Source organism: Nicotiana sylvestris, chromosome 2 (assembly GCF_000393655.2).
Source record: "Nicotiana sylvestris chromosome 2, ASM39365v2, whole genome shotgun sequence".
Lineage (NCBI taxonomy): Eukaryota > Viridiplantae > Streptophyta > Magnoliopsida > Solanales > Solanaceae > Nicotiana > Nicotiana sylvestris.
Window position 1 is genome coordinate 211,064,283 of NC_091058.1, and position 16,663 is coordinate 211,080,945.

Genomic DNA, 16,663 nt, shown 5'->3' on the forward strand with positions numbered 1-16,663 from the left:
AATTAGCACAAGTAAGCACTTGTCACCTCACGTACAAGACATTTCAATTACCAAATATACCAATCCTAAGGGGAAAGTCCCCACACAAGGTTAGACAAGCCACTTACCTCGATGCCACGAACTCGATTCATGATTCAACTATAGCTTTACCCCTTGATTCCACCACCAATTCGTTCGTATCTAGTCACACGTTACTTAATTACATCAATAAACGCTAAATGAATCAACCACAATGCATGAAAATGGGTTTTCTAAAGTTTTACCCAAAAAGTCAAAAATCGCCCCCAGACCCACATGGTCAAAACCCGAGGTTCGAACCAAAACCCGATTATCCGTTCCCCCACGAACCCAAATATATAATTTGTTTTGAAATCGGAGCTCAAATCAAGGTCAAAATTCTCAATTTTTGAAAAACCTAGGTTCTACCCAAAACACCCAATTTTCCCCGTAAAAATCAATTATTTTAAGTTGAAATTATGTTAAAAGATGTTAATGATTGAAGAAAACTAGTTAAAAATCACTTACAATTGATTTTGAAGAATAGTTGTTCTTGGAAAATCGCCCAAAGGAGTTTGTGTTTTGAAAAGATGTGAAAAATGGGTTTAAAATCGTCTAAGTATAAAGTTGCAGGTTGCAGGTATGGGAATTGCGAACAGGGGTTTGGAATTGCGAACCCCGACCTCTGCTAACTTGGTAATTGTGAAACAGGGTTCGTAAAAGCGAACCCTTCAGGAAAGCTGGACCTTCGCATTTGCGAACAGTTTGTCGCATTTGCAACTTGGGAATTGCGAAGACAGGGTCGCATTTGTGACCCAAGGTTGAACAGGGGAATTTTGCATTTGCGATCAAAGTATCGCATTTGCGAGCAAGACGGGCCTGGGCTGGTTTCGCATTTGCGATCCAGCCTTCACATTTGTGAGCTCGCATTTGCAAGTGCGAAGCCTGCAAGCCTGGGCACACTAGCTAAAATCTGCAACTGTCTAAGTCTAAAAATCCACCCCGTGGCCTATCCAAAACTCACCCGAGCACTCGAGGCTCCAAACCAAATATACACACGACCTCAAAAACATATCACAGACTTATTCGTGTAATCAAATCACCAAAATAATATCATCAACATCAAATTAAATCTCAAAATCAATGAATTCCTCAAAACTTCTTTAAACATCAAATTTTGCATTTACAGTCCGAATCACATCAAACGAATTTCGTTTCTTACCAAACATCACAGAATTATCTTAAATCATATATAAGACATGCACCGGGCACCAGAACCAAAATACGGGCCCGATACCAACACGTTCTAATCAAAATCCATTTCCAAACCTTATGAACAATTTCAGAAAATAATTTTCTTCAAAAATTCATTTCTCGGGCTTGGGACCTAGGAATTCGATTCCGGGCACACGCCCAAGTCCCATATTTTTCGACGGACCCTATGGGACCGTCAAATCATGGGTCCCGGTCCTTTTACCCAAAACATTGACCGAAGTCAAATTAATTCATTTTATAGTCAAAATTTATCATTTTCACAGATTTTCAAATTTAGGCTTTCCGGCTATGCGCCCGGATTGCGCACCCAAATTGAGGTGATGCTAAAAGAGGTTTTAACGCCTCAAAATGCAGAATTTATTTTGAAAACAAGTGACGACCTTTTGGGTCATCACACCATGCAGTCATGACTGCTCCACAAGTATGTCTCGGACCAAAACCTAAATATAACCTATAACCATAAAATCAATTTTTTCAATAGCATTCTCCCCTAATAGCTGAAAGCCATAGATCAAAATATTTAATAATTTACAATACCCATATTCAATAACTGCCATAACACTGTAGTGCAATTTAACTAAATTCTTCACAAGCTCATGCAATAAAAACCCTGTAGTACTTCAATTCATTTTCTAAGATCGTCTTCATTCTTGTGATAGCCAAGTCAACTTTCTCAACTAATTTAAATTCAAATCTTGACACAATTTAATTTGTCCCACAATTTAACCACGTGATAGATGATTCAAAACACTCATAACTCAAGACTATACATCAAATCAAATCTCAAGCAAACTCATTTCATCACAATCAAACCATCTCAACACATCCCGTTGTTGCCACATACTCGTCATATAGCCATTCGACCGCTCATCGAGGCATATATTTTAACTCATAAGGACACTATCAGGCACATAAGTCCAATGCACAAGTTTTCACAACTCAAACTACCGAGCCTAAGTTGCGGTCTACACCTGGCCCCAAGTCATCCAGACTAGCCCAACACAAAAACATAGAAAACACATCTCGTACCTCGTTTATAGAACCACACACTATCGATGCACAACTAAAACCAAGTGTTCACATACGCATATGAGTGAGTGGAAGAAATTCAAAGAGGTACGCTTCAAGATGAATCAATGTCGCACAATAGGGAAAGAAGGATGGAACGTTTTATCCTAAATGTCCTGTAGCCTCTCGAAGATAATTATGGACATCATCATACCGATTTGCAAGACTCTACTAGACACTTGGTCATGACTCGTGAGACCTATATACCCTAGGGCTTTGATACCAGTGCGACCAAAAATCCAACTAGTTGTGATGTAACCTAACCCAACCTGATAGGTAAGCCAATCAACAACTATTCAATTCTAATGAAATTAATAAAAATAATCGAATAGAGAAGTTAACTAAATCATATACTTCCCAAGAACTGGTGTTACAAATCATTAGCTTTTGACAATAGAGTTTACAAAGCTGGTATGAAGTAAATAAAACATCTGTTTGAAAAGTACATAAATAGAGTTTTATGAAACTCAGGCTACCATTAATAAGAGGCAGCTACAATCGAAATACATGTATATCTTCAAAAGCTCTCATTGAACACAACAACATCAGTATCCATCATCTGCAAGCAAGGTGCAGAAGTATAGTATGAGTACAATCGACCCCATGTACTCAATAGGTAACAAACCTAACCTTAGGTTGAAATAGTGATGAGCTGAAACAAAGGTCAGGCTCAAGATTCGATAGCCAACAACAATTCATAACAATGCAAAGCAAGTAATAAAAGAAGTAACTCAGAGATAAAATACTCATCTTTTTCATAGTTTCCCAAAAAATATTTCCGTTTTTCAAGTATGTTAGTGAAAACCCAAATCCTTTTCTAAAATCGTCGAAACTATGAAAAAGTTAGAAAACTATGAATTTTTTTCTAAAAAATCCTTCCCACAATAAATAAAATGTTTCATTTTCTTTCCAAATAGCAAATATGAAATACCTTTCTATTGCCATATATCAATATGTGTGACAAGTGATGAATGATGTGATATCGTACAACAAGAGAAAAAATGCATCTATATGCATGGATGTCATGTTTTCATGTCAATGTCATATATCTCATAGATGAACTCATATACTCACACTCTCAGAGTACTCAATCTCATTGTCTCACACTTTCTGCACATCATGCTCAATCACTCAGCGTTGTATATGGCCAATCCGGCCTAGAAAAAATCCATCCCGGAATATATATATATATATATATATATATATATATATATATATATATATATATATATATATATATATATATATATATCAACTGAATAATAGTCGCTTAGTACTTAGTAGGGCCCAATTTAACCTGTGGGGAAGATCCATCCCAGGTGTATAAATACTTCTGACAAGATCCATGTCCAGGGAAGATCCATCCCCCAATATAATTAACCGTGCTCACTAGGTATGTGTGCAGACTCCAAAGGGACTCCTTCAGCCCAAAACTATCATAAATTAGTATAATTGTTGCGGCATGCAGCCTGCTCCCATATATGTAATCAATATAACATGATGTGGCGTGTAGCCTGATCCCATAATATCACTCACAATCATTCCCTCGGCCTCATTCAGCCATCAATCTCTCCAGTCTCTCTGGCTCATAATGCCATGAAACTAGCCCAATATGAGGATATGATATGCCAATGAATGGTAATAGAGACTGAGATATGATATGCATATGAATGCGTATGACTGAGTATATAACGTAATGAAAGAAGATAACTCAACACCAGAAATAACCTCAGTGGGTCCCAACAGAATAAGTATGTATTCTAGATATGGTTTCTAACATGGTTCACAACTCAGTAGTTCAAGTAGGAAGAAATTTTGTGGTTACACATAAGATGATCAGACACTACACAGTACCACAGGAATAACATAGTCACAATTCACATGGTGCACGCCCACACGCCCGTCACCTAGCATGTGCATCACTTCAACAAAAATCACCTAACACGTAATTCGGGGGTTCACACCCTCAATACTAAGTTTAGAAGAGTTACTTATCTCAAAACATAATACTATTTATTCCAATAAGCCATTTTCATGCAAATCAGCCTCTGAACGACTAGTATCTAATCAAAATTAGTTTGATTCAGTCAATACAAATTATAAAAATTAATTCCATATGAAACGTTTCCCAACAAAATCCGAAATTACACCCAAATATTATCAGTGGGGCCCATATCTTGGCACCCGACAAAGTTATGGAAAACGAATGCCTATCCTACCACGAATCCAATCATACAAATTTCACCAAATTCCGATATCAACTCATCCCTCGAATCTTCAGTTAAAGTCTTTGAAGATTTCTACCATTTTCACCCAACCTTTACCTATTTGAATTCAAAAATCTTCCCTTAACCTTATTGGTACACGTATGTAAATTTAATACTCTTACACCCAATAATTACACTCCCAATTAACCATCTTCCACCCAAATATGAAATTAAAAACTAATGTATGGAAACTTACCTTTTTGAAGAACTTGAGGGATTTCTTGTTGGATTTCAAGGCTTGGACAAGATTTTGATGAATAAATCTTTGAGTTTCTTCCTCTATCTAGAATTGTTCTCCCCTCTATCTAATACATCAGAAACTCTTAAACAATGAGCCCCAAACGAGTTAAATGAAATGGGGGTCGGGTTAAAAAAATCCAGATTTGCACTACTGTGCCACGTGGTGTGGCGCGGTAGTAAAAAATGTATCTGGAAAACATTTTTTGAAGTATTCTCGAAATTTCCACAGGCGCACCGCATAGGACGCCACAGTAGTGTACGTTTCTACTAGCATTTGGTAATTTGGTCATAACATTTTGCAGGAGTGTCCAAATGACAAACCATTTGAAGCGTTAGAAACTAGACTCGAAAACATTTTTAAAACATCTCATCTGATATATTGTGCATCACATAACTTCTTACATATATGTAGATATGCCTGTCCAAAGTTTGGCCTTGTGGGTGCTCATTTGGAACTTTAGTCTATCATGTAATTTTCCAACTTGACTTAGACTTAGGCCTCTATTTAGACCCCAAATCACATATAATATGCCTCGTACACTTATTATCATATCTAATTGATATCCATAATATTAATAGTCCTCGTCTGCACAAAAAATAATATAATTAGCGCACATCAACTTTCTTAATAACTCTTAACTACTTTGAAACTTTTTGGGGTGTTACACAGGTTCTTTGGGAACATCATGGACTTCATAGTCATATGAAGTCAAGGTGTTGGCTCTAAAGTAATTTTTGCTTGTGCTAACATTCCATTTCTTGAGGGGAACCTTGAAGTGAGCAAGCACAACTGTGAGAATGAACACATAGGGTATGGCATAAGTTTTGTTTCCAGTGAGTATGGCATAAGTTTTAGCTTCTTGTAATTATTGTACCCTTCAGTAGGTACTCTTAGAATTTCTCCCAATTCCTTGGCATCAAAGCTCACAGTCACCCCGTTCACTACACTGGTTACCCTGTCACTCTTGATCTCACAATTAACCATGAACTTCACAATTTCTTCTTAAGCTAGTTTTCCTTCCATCTAAAGGACCATATCCTTCCATCCATGAAATTCTAGCTTCTCTAGTAGGATCACCATTCCGTCCTCCTCCATGTCCTTGAGGAGTCAACCCTTGAAAATTATTGTTTTTCCAAACTTTCCCATTTCTTCTTCACTATCTTCTTTCACTACTTTCACATTCCTTGTTTTCCTGGAAGACCTAGTTCTTTTTGCCAATGTAGTAGGCTCTATATTAGCAATTTTGAAGGGGTCTTCTTTTTAGAAGTTATTATTTACTTCACTTTTGGACTCACAACCTTCATCTCATCTACCTCGTCTTCATCGTGAAGGACAAGGTCCATCTCCTCAATCTCAATTTCTTCAACCGATTCACTCACTTTCTTCTTTACATTTATAACAACTTTTCTTTTACTCTCTTCTAGGGCCTTTTCAAGTTCAGCCTCACTCTGCTTCCTCTAACTCCTTGTAACTCTTCCTCTTGTAGGAGGAGTCTCCACAGGTATAGAAGAGGCAGTCTTTCTCTTCTTATATGCCCTAACAATTCCAGGGATTTAAACTCCCGAAATTTTCTTCTTATTTGGATTGTAGCTATCAGACACCCTTTTTAGTAAATTTTTGAGGGTTCCTTCACATATAGAACAAGTTCTTGGAACCTCTTCCTCAACTTAACAATCCCCGAAGTTGCAAATGCATCTCCAGATGAACTACCTCCTTCTTCTCTCCAACTTTCTTCCTCATCAACAACTTATTCACTCCAGAACACCATTACATCTGTTTCTTTGGTCAACCCAATAAGAGTAGGTGAAAATTCAACCACTCATTCGTTTCTCTTTCCCCTTACATATCCTTGAACGCCCTCACTCTCTTTTTGTTTTTCCTTTTTGTTTTACCACCAATTTCACCAGACTCAGTAGTCGCTACCCAAATAACAGTACCAACAAGAACAAAGGTTACCTATTATGTTTCATACGAAACAAGTTCTTCCCCCTCAGTTGCTGAACTTAGATGCAATATTTACCCCAGAGGTTACCTTTTCTGTTTCATACGAAACAAGTTCTTCCCCCTCAGTTGCAGACTTGAAAGATTCTTCCGATTTTTGGGGTTTGTCTACTTGACTTGCTTTTAATTGCTCATTTAATTTCATGGATAGTTCACACCTAGCCAATGTCTTACAAGCAAGAATTTTTAATCATACTTTCTTGGAGGTAGGGGTGGTTTAAGGTGTGGGTGGTGATTCTTTGGGTGGTGAAGAAGGGTTTTTAGAAGGGTTAGCCATTGATGTGAGTGGAAGAGATGTGTGTGTAGAAGATATGAGAGAAGATAGAGAGAATTATTTTACGTCTTCCAAGATTAGAAGTGAAGAAATGGTTAAAGGCAAATCAATTTAAAGAGGGAGAGTTCGAGTGGGTAACATTTGCTTTTTGATGTTTAAGGGTCTAATCAAACTGGGAAAGTTAGTTTGAATGGATGTTGGACTTTTCCCTAGAATTTAGGTAATTATGGTATGTGAGACTCCTTTTTGTGAGACTGGTTCATTTGTAACAGATAGACTTGAGGGAGACTGAGATTGAATGGGACTCTCTTTATATCATGATCCAAATACAATTATTTCAAAATATGCGGAGCAGAGAGTATATACAATGTAATTTTGATGAACCATATTCTTCACTGAGAATTTTCTTGTCTATGTATGAATTTTCCAAGAAACTAACGATAATATCATTAGAGATTAATGTGATATTTTAGCACGTGAAAAAAAAGTATACTGATAAAAGTATGAGACGGAGCAAAATCTAATCTAATTATTTACAAAATTCACAAATTATCTAACCAATTATTGAGTAAGAACCGGTTCCTTTTAGGTGATCTTAATCATCCATAATTGTCACAATCCAGAATTTCCACCTTTGGAACTGTGATAGTGCCAAATATTTCACTTGCTGGGCAAGCCAATCGTATGCCATTTTAAACAATTCAAGTAATAAAAACCCATTTAAATTGAAAAAATAAAATGATTGCACAAAGGTAAAATAACCAAAAATATCTAAGTACAACCCCGCACCTGGAGTCAAAAGTGTACGAGCTACTAGAAGTTCTACAAACAGAGTCTGAAGTAAATACAATTGTTTCGAATGAAATGAACAGTGCATGATGAAAGAGGAAGGTGACTTCAAGGTCTGCGAACACCAGAAGATCTACCTCAAGTCTCCAAATGTGATAATCAGAGTTGATGCACCTCATGTACCACTGGTACCCGTACCAAATTCAGCTCAAGAAGTGCGGAGTGTAGTATGAGTACAACCGACCTAATGTACTCCGTAAGTGCCGAGCCTAATCCTGACGAGGTAGTGACGAGGCTATGATGGGACACACATGTAATTAAACTTGTACAAATGTAGATATATATTAACATAGCAACAAATAGAGAGTAAATGCATACGATTCAGAGGAGACATGCAAAGGAGGGAAAGATATGATAAGTACAACAGTAATGACGACACAAATCAATCAAATAAATCATCAACCAATGAAAACGAATAAACATAATGAATAAAGATGGAACGACAATACCATAGTGCTTTTACTCTTAAACTCACCATGAAACGATAATAATAGCATGACATCGCCCTTCGTGCTTTTACTCTCAACCTCACCAAGAAACGATAAATATGGCACGACATCACCCTTCGTGCTTTTACTCTCCTCCTCTCTGTGTATTAATTAATAAATGAAGCAACAAATGGAAAGACATCACCTACGTGCTTTAACACTCTCCCTGACCATGTAGTAATGAATATAATATAAACATTCAAAAGATAGATAATTCAAGAATAAACCTTACGTCAATAATGGTTCCAAGACACCAAACCTCAACTTCCTAAAATACTCAACCATAACAATTAATTCCTAAAAATGGAAAGAACTATCAAGCAACCAATAATCTAGTCTAAGCATGAGTGTCATAATTAAGTAAGGTAATAAATCATAAGGAAACAAGTAACAACAACACATTTTCATCACCTTACATATACATTGTACTCACACATTTAAACACATAGCAAATAGGTAAACAAGTCCTAATCCTTCAAGTCAAGGTTAATCAGGATACTTACCTTACTCCGCAATCAACTTATAGCTCTACCAGAGCCTTTCCTCTAGAATCTACCTCTAAAAAATTGTATCTAACCAAACCAATTCGATAACGTCAAATAATGCAAAGGGAATCAATTACAATACATAATGTTAGGAGTTTTACCATTTTCCCAAAAAGTCATAAAACGTCAACCCATGCTCGCTAGGTCAAAACCTAAGATTCGGACCAAAACCCATTTACTCATTAATACCCCCCCATCCCCGATCCCGATTATGTATTTTGTTTCAAAATCCAACCCCAAATTGATATCTAACTCTCGAATTTGCCAAAAAAAAAACCCAGCTCTCCCCAAGTTCCTAGTTTTCTACCATGAAAGGACAAAGATTAAATCTAAAAATTAATGGGTGATGTTAGAATGGAAGAAAATGAGTTAAAGTATGCCAATCTTTGAATAGATGATGAATTTTCTCTTCCAAATCGCCTCTAGGCTAAGCTCCAATAGAAAGATGGTGAAAATGGATGTTTTTGAAGCGTTTAAATGACTGGGCAGTAGGTGTTCATCGCATTCGCGAAGGTCACTAGCCAGTTGGCTTATGCAATCATGAATTACTTTATGTGTTTGTGTAGGATTAGCCACCCAAGCCTTCGCGTTCGCAATCCTGAGCTTGCATTTGGGTAGACTAAGCCCATTTCCCAGCCCTTGCCTATCTAACACTATGCGTTCGTGATTGAGTGGTTGCGTTCGTGAAGAGCAGACCCCCCACCGCTCTACGTTTGCGACCAAGGTCTCGCATTCGTCATGAATGAAATCCTCCCTAGTCCCAGATTCCCCTTAGCGATCGCGAAACACATGACACCAGATACTAACATAACCTAAAAACTAGAATTTTTCCTTAAGTTCAAAACACACTTAGCCTATTTGAAACTCACCCGAGCCATCGGGGTTCCAAAACAAATATGCACTCAATTCCAAAATTATTATATGAACTCGCTTGCATGATCAAAATACCAAAATAACACTTAGAAATACGAATCAATCACTCAAATGGATGAAATTTTTAATAAAACTTAAAAAAATTCATTTTAACAACCGGACGTCCGAATCACATCAATGGAACTCCATTTTGCACCAAAATTTAAAGAAAAGTCTTAAATAGTCATGAATGTATACCAAGTTCGAGAATCAAAATCTCGACCAGGTAGCAACTAAGTCAAATTTTGGTCAAACTTGAATTTTATTTAAATCTTTAAACTTATAAAATTTCAACAAATTATGATATGTCTAGCTAGGGATCTCCGAATTCAATTTTCGTCATCTGTCCAAGTCCCAAATCACAATAAAGACCCACCATGACCGTAAAAATATAGATCCGAGTTCGTTTGCTCAAAGCGTTGACGAAAGTCAACTCAAAATTAGTTTATAAGGCATGGTTTCACATTTTAATCACTATTTCACATAAAAACCTTCCCGAAAAAAGGAACGGTCTGTACACGCAAATTGAGGAAGGCTAAAATAAATTATTTGAGGTTTCAAAACACAGAATTATGGGTTAGAGCTCTAGATAACCTATCGGGTCATCACATTCTTTACCTCTAAAACAAACGTGCATTCTCAAACGGACACAGAAAAGTACCTAGACAATTGAAATGGTGTGGACATCTACTCTGCATGTCCAACTCGGACTCCCAAGTGGCCTCAATCAGCTGACCTTTCCACTACACTAAAACTGAAGCATAGGTGATAAATCTTAATAGTCGGTCCTACCAGGATAGAATAACTATCGACACCTCCTCTTAATTCAAATCATTGTCTAACTGGACTGAAATGAAATCTAACACACGGGACAGATCATTGTGATACTTCCGGATCATAGACAATGGCACACCAGATAGACTGTTGATAAACTAGGTGTCCATTCGAGCTTGTGGGCCACCTCACCCACTCTCTGAAGAATTTTAAAGTGTATCATATACCTAGGGCTCAACTTTCCCTTTTTTCCGAACCACATCACACCTTTCATGGGTGAAATCCAGAGCAATGCCCACTTTTCAACCATGAATGCAACGTCACAAACTCTACGGTCGGCATAACTCTTCTACCTAGACTCAGTTGTGCGAATTCGATCTTGAATAATCTTGAGCTTGTCCAAGGCATCCTGTACCAAATCTGTACCCAACAACCGAGTCTCCCCCGGCTCAAACTATCCAACTAGCAAACGAACGCCTTCCATATAATCCCTCATAAGAGCCATCTGAATGCTCGACTGCCAGCTGTTATTATAGGCAAACTCCACAAGCAGAAAGAACTGATCCCAAGAACCCCTGGAATCCATAGCATAAGCGCAAAGCATGTCCTCCAATATCTGAATAGTGTTGTCGGACTATCCATCCATCTAGAATGAAATGTTGTACTCAACTCAATTTGCATGGGCAACTCACTCTGTATTGCCCTCTAGAAGTGCGAGGTTAACTATATATCGCGATCATAAATGATAGACATAGGCACACCATGAAGACGGATGATCTTGAAGATGTAGGTCTCATCCAGCCACTCTAAAGAATAGGCACTTGCCACATTAATGTAATGTGCTGACTTGGTCAGCCTTTTCACAATGACTCATACAACATCAAACTTTCTCCGCTTATGTGGGAGTCCAATAACAAAATCCATAGTGATACTCTCCCACTTCCACTCAAGAATCTTTAACTTCTGAATCGACCCACCAGGTTTCTAATGCTCGTACATTAATTATTGACAATTTAGACACCAAGCAACATATGAAACTATATCTTTTATCTTTGTCTACCAATAATGTTGTCACAAGTCCTGATACATCTTGGTTGTACTCGGATAAATAGAATATAGGGACCTGTGGGCCTCTTCAAGAATCAAATCACGAGGCACATCCACATCAGGGATACAAATTCAGCTTTTCATCTTCAATACCCCAACATCTACAATAGTAACGTGCTTGGCACAACCGTGCCGCAATGTGCCATTAAGGACAAGTAAATAAGAATCATCACACTGGCGTTCTCTGATGCGCTCATACAAGGAGGATAGAGCGACTGTGCAAGCTAGAACACGTGTGGGGTCTGAAACATCTAACCTCATGAACTTATTGGTCAAAGGCTAAACATCTACTGCAAGAGGTCTCTCACCAACTGGGATATATGCAAGACTTCCCATACTCATTGCCTTTCTACTCAAGGCATCGGCCACAACATTGGCCTATCCATAGTGATACAAAATGGTGATATCATAGTGTTTCAACGGTTCCAACCACCTACCCTTACTCAAGTAGAGATTCTTTTGCTTGAAATAATGTTGTAGACTCTGATGATCCATGAACATATCGCACGATACATATTATAGATAATGCTTCTAAATCTTTAATGCATGAACAGTGGTTGCCAACACTAAGTCATGAACATGGTAGTTCTTGTCACGAACCTTCAACGGTTGTGACTCATATGCGATTACCCTGCCATACTATATCAATACAGCATCGAGCCCAATACAAGATGCATCATAATACACCGTGTAAGATTACGAACCTGTGGGCAACACTTATACTAGTGTCGTAGTCAAAGCAGTCTTGAGCTTTTGAAAGCTTAACTTACACTCATTCGATCATCTGAATTGGTCACCCTTCTAGGTCAATCTGGTCAATGGGGTTGGTATATACGAAAACCCCTTCACGAATTGGCGGTAATAACCTGCTAAACCCAATAAACTCCAAATCTCTATAGCTAATATGGGTCTAGGCCAGTTCTGAACAAACTCAAACTTTTTAGGATCCATCTTTATGCCCTCTACCAATACAATGTACCACAAAAAGGCAACTGAGTCTAACCAAAACTCACACTTTGAAAACTTGGCATATTACTGGCTATCTCTCCGAGTCTGAAGTACCATCTGAAGATGCTACTCATGCTCCTCTCAACTGCGGGAGTAGATCAAGATATCATTAATAAATACAATCTCAAAGGAATATAAATAGGGCTTAAACACATGATTCATCAAATCCATAAATGCAGCCGGGGCATTGGATGCCCTAATCTTCAATTGATGAAAGCCATACCTCAAATCAATCTTCAAAAACACATGACACCCTGAAGCTTATCAAATATGTCATCAATCCTTGTCAATGGATACTTGTTCTTGATGGTGACTTTGTTCAACTTCCTATAATCTATGCACTTCCTCATCGATCCATATTTCATATTCATAAACAACACAGTCGCACCCCAGGGTGAGACACTATGTCTAACGAAGCCCTTATGCAACAAGTCCTGCAACTACTCATTCAATTCTTTTAAGTGTAGCGAGGCTATACAGTATGGAGGAACAGAAATAGGCTGAGTGCCCGGAGCCAAATCAATACAAAAGTCAATATCTCTATTGGGTGGCATCACCTACAGATCTATATGAAACACCTCTAGAAACTCACCAACAAGTGGTACTGAATTCATGGAGGGAACCTGTTGGTAGAATGGCCAAGAGTCCCCTTCCACTATAATCGAGGCAACCTTAATAAGGCTAAGGTCACTATCTTGGCATACCAATCAAATATAACATGATAAGGTCGTAGCCAATCCATACCCAAGATGACATCAAAATACACCATATCAAGAAGTAAGGATCTACGCTAGTCTCAAGGCTCCCAATATAAACCATATTCAATCGATAGACTCGATCTACAATAGTATAATATCCCACAAGTGTGGACGCATACACGGGAGTACCTAAAGAATTACGAGGCAAGACTAGATATTAAGCAAAATAGGATGACACATAGGAATAAGTAGAGCCCTAATCAAATAGAATTGAAGCATCTCTATAGAAAGGTGGAACAATACTAATTATAACACCGTCAGATGACTCATCCTCGGGCATAGCTAGGAAAGCATAAAATTGGGGTTGGCCCCCACCACTCTGAACTATCTCTCTAGGATGGGCCCTACCTGACTTGCCTCTACCTCTAACATCTTGACCTCCACCTCTAACTGCCTGGCCCATACCTCTAGCTAGCTGAGCAGGCGATGGAGCACCCAGTGTCGAACCATGCCACAAAAACATAGTTGATGCACTCTTCCTAATACCCATAGACAAAATCTAGCAATGTGCCTCAGATCGCCACAAGTATAATAGGCCATCGAGTGTTGTGACTGCTAACCTTGGAACTGGCCTTATCAACCTAGGTGACCACCTTGATAACAATGGAAAGGAGGTGCACTATAGGAGCTAGTGGTGTACTATAGGCTAGCTAGTCGGGATGAGAGACATTAGGGCCGCGACTTCCTGAAGCATTATGAGATGCTTGGAGCACTAATTAAAACAGTCTGGGAAGACGACCTCTACCAAAAGCAACCACCTCTAGACGAGGCACCACTGAACCCACCGAAATAAGGATGCCTCTTATCAGACACCTGCCCCCTCTCCTGAGCAAGAGCCATCTCGATCCGCCTAGGAACATTTGCAACCGTTTAGAAGGAAATATCACTCACGATCTCCTTGGTTATTCTGCAGCTTGATTGTGTTAGTGAGTTCCTAAGTAAATATACTTGCCCTCTCTCATTCGGTAGGAAGTAAGATAAGAGCATGATGAGCTAGATCCACAAAATGGGTCTCTTACTGAGTAAGTGTCATACTGCCTTGATGGAGATGCTCATACAATATGTGGTAATCCTCCCTTAGTGTGACATAGAGAAAAATCTCTAGAAATAGTTTTGAGAACCGATGCCAAGTTAGCGAAGGCGAACCTACTAGTGTGGTCAACATATAATCTCTGCACCACCTCTTCATAGAACCATTCATCTGAAACACAGCAAAATCTACTCCATTGGTCTCATCTATACCCATGTTCAACAACACCTCATAACAACGGTCAGGAGAGTCTTATGGGTCCTCAAAGGGTGCACCACTGAGGTGAACTGGAAAGAGCTTAGTAAATTTGTCCGATCTCAATAAAGCCTTAGAATACATGGCGGGCCTATCACTAGCATGTTCCACAACAACCGGCTAAACTACCCCAACTAACGGCGTGCTGGAGTTTGATATAGGGGGCCATCTACTCTGGAGTGTGAGTATCGGGAGTTTGTGCTCCTGCCCTAGCCTAAGAGATGGTGGGTGCTACCAAAAATATACCGACCTGGGCTACACTCTCCATAAGGTCTACAAATTGGACTAGAGCATCCAGAAGCACTAGAGTGGCGGTCAACCCCTGCGGGACCTGAGCTGGTCTAACAGGTATGGTATGAGGTGGAACATCCTCATCAAACTCTACCTGAGGCTCCACTGCTAGTGTTGGTGGTCGAGCTCTAGGCTGAGCTCTGCCTCTGCCTCGTCCTCTGGCGCAACCTCAACCTCGACCTCTACACTTAGTAGGAGCTGCCACTAGGGGCTTCGGCTATTATCCAGTAGTATATGCATTACGTGTTCTCGCCATCTGGGAGAGAACAATAATAGAGGAGTTCAATCATCAATGATCGCATGATAGAGAGGAATATAAGTGATATTGTTCCTAAACTCTATAGATTATGGAAGATAAGTATAGAAGTTTCCGTACCATTCCTCCAGACTATACTAAGCCTGCTTATGACTCGTGAGACCTAGGCAACATAGTGTTCTAATAACAACTTGTCATGACACGAAATTTCCTCCTTCGGGACCGTGATGGCGCCTAACATTTCACTTGATAATCAAGCAAGCATTGAGCAACTAGAATTGCTACAAATAAAGTCTGAAATAAATACAATTATTTCGAATGAAATGAACATTACACGAGGAAGGATGAAATGGTCTTCATGATTTGCAAATACCAGCAGAGCTACCTTGAGTCTCTAAATGTTATATTCTGAGCTGATGCACCTCACGTACAACTGGTACATATACCAAAATTTGCACAAAAAGTATAGAGTGTAGTGTGAGTACAAGCGACCCAATGTACCCTTGTAAGCGCCGAGCCCAACCTCGATGAGGTAGTGACGAGGCTATGATAGGACACTTACATAATTAAAATTGTAATATATGTATATATATATATATATATATATATATATATATATATATATATATATATATATATATATATATATATATATATATATAGAGAGAGAGAGAGAGAGAGAGTAACAAATAGAGAGTTAATGCATATGATTGGGAGGGAACATGCGAAAGGGAAAAAAATATGATAGCTACAATAGGAATGACGACATAAATCAGTCAAATAAATCATCAACCAATAAAAATGGATAAACATAATGAATAAAGACGGAATGACATCACCCATCGTGCTTTTACTCTGAACCTCAACATGAAACGATAATAATGGCACGACATCGCCCTTCATGCTTTTACTCTCAACTTCACCATGAAACTATTAATATGGAACTACATCACCCTTCGTGCTTTTACTATCTTCATCACTATGTATTAATCAATAAATGAAGCAATAAACTGTATGAAAATTTGGAAGATAGATAATGCAAGAATAAACCATACATCAATAATGGTTCCAAGAAGCCAAACCTCAAATTTCAAAAATATTCAACCATCACAATTAATTCATAAATACAGAAAGAACGATCAAGTAAGTAATAATCTAATCTAAGCGTGAATGTCATAATTAAGGAAGGAAATAAATCACAAGGAAACAAGTCTTACCCGTATGCTTTAACCAAACAATAACACATAAATACTCGTCACCTCATATA

At 38.5% G+C, this 16,663-nt stretch overlaps 1 protein-coding gene across 1 annotated transcript in view; it reads left to right on the plus strand.

The window, feature by feature from the left end:
• Nucleotides 1-8,145, plus strand: part of LOC104222618 (horcolin-like) — a 47,252-nt gene extending 39,107 nt beyond the window's left edge. The window contains exon 6 of the mRNA XM_070167312.1: nt 7,996-8,145. Coding sequence (XP_070023413.1) covers nt 7,996-8,145 — 150 coding nt within the window. The remainder of the gene's footprint in view (nt 1-7,995) is intronic.
• Nucleotides 8,146-16,663: the final 8,518 nt, after the last annotated feature.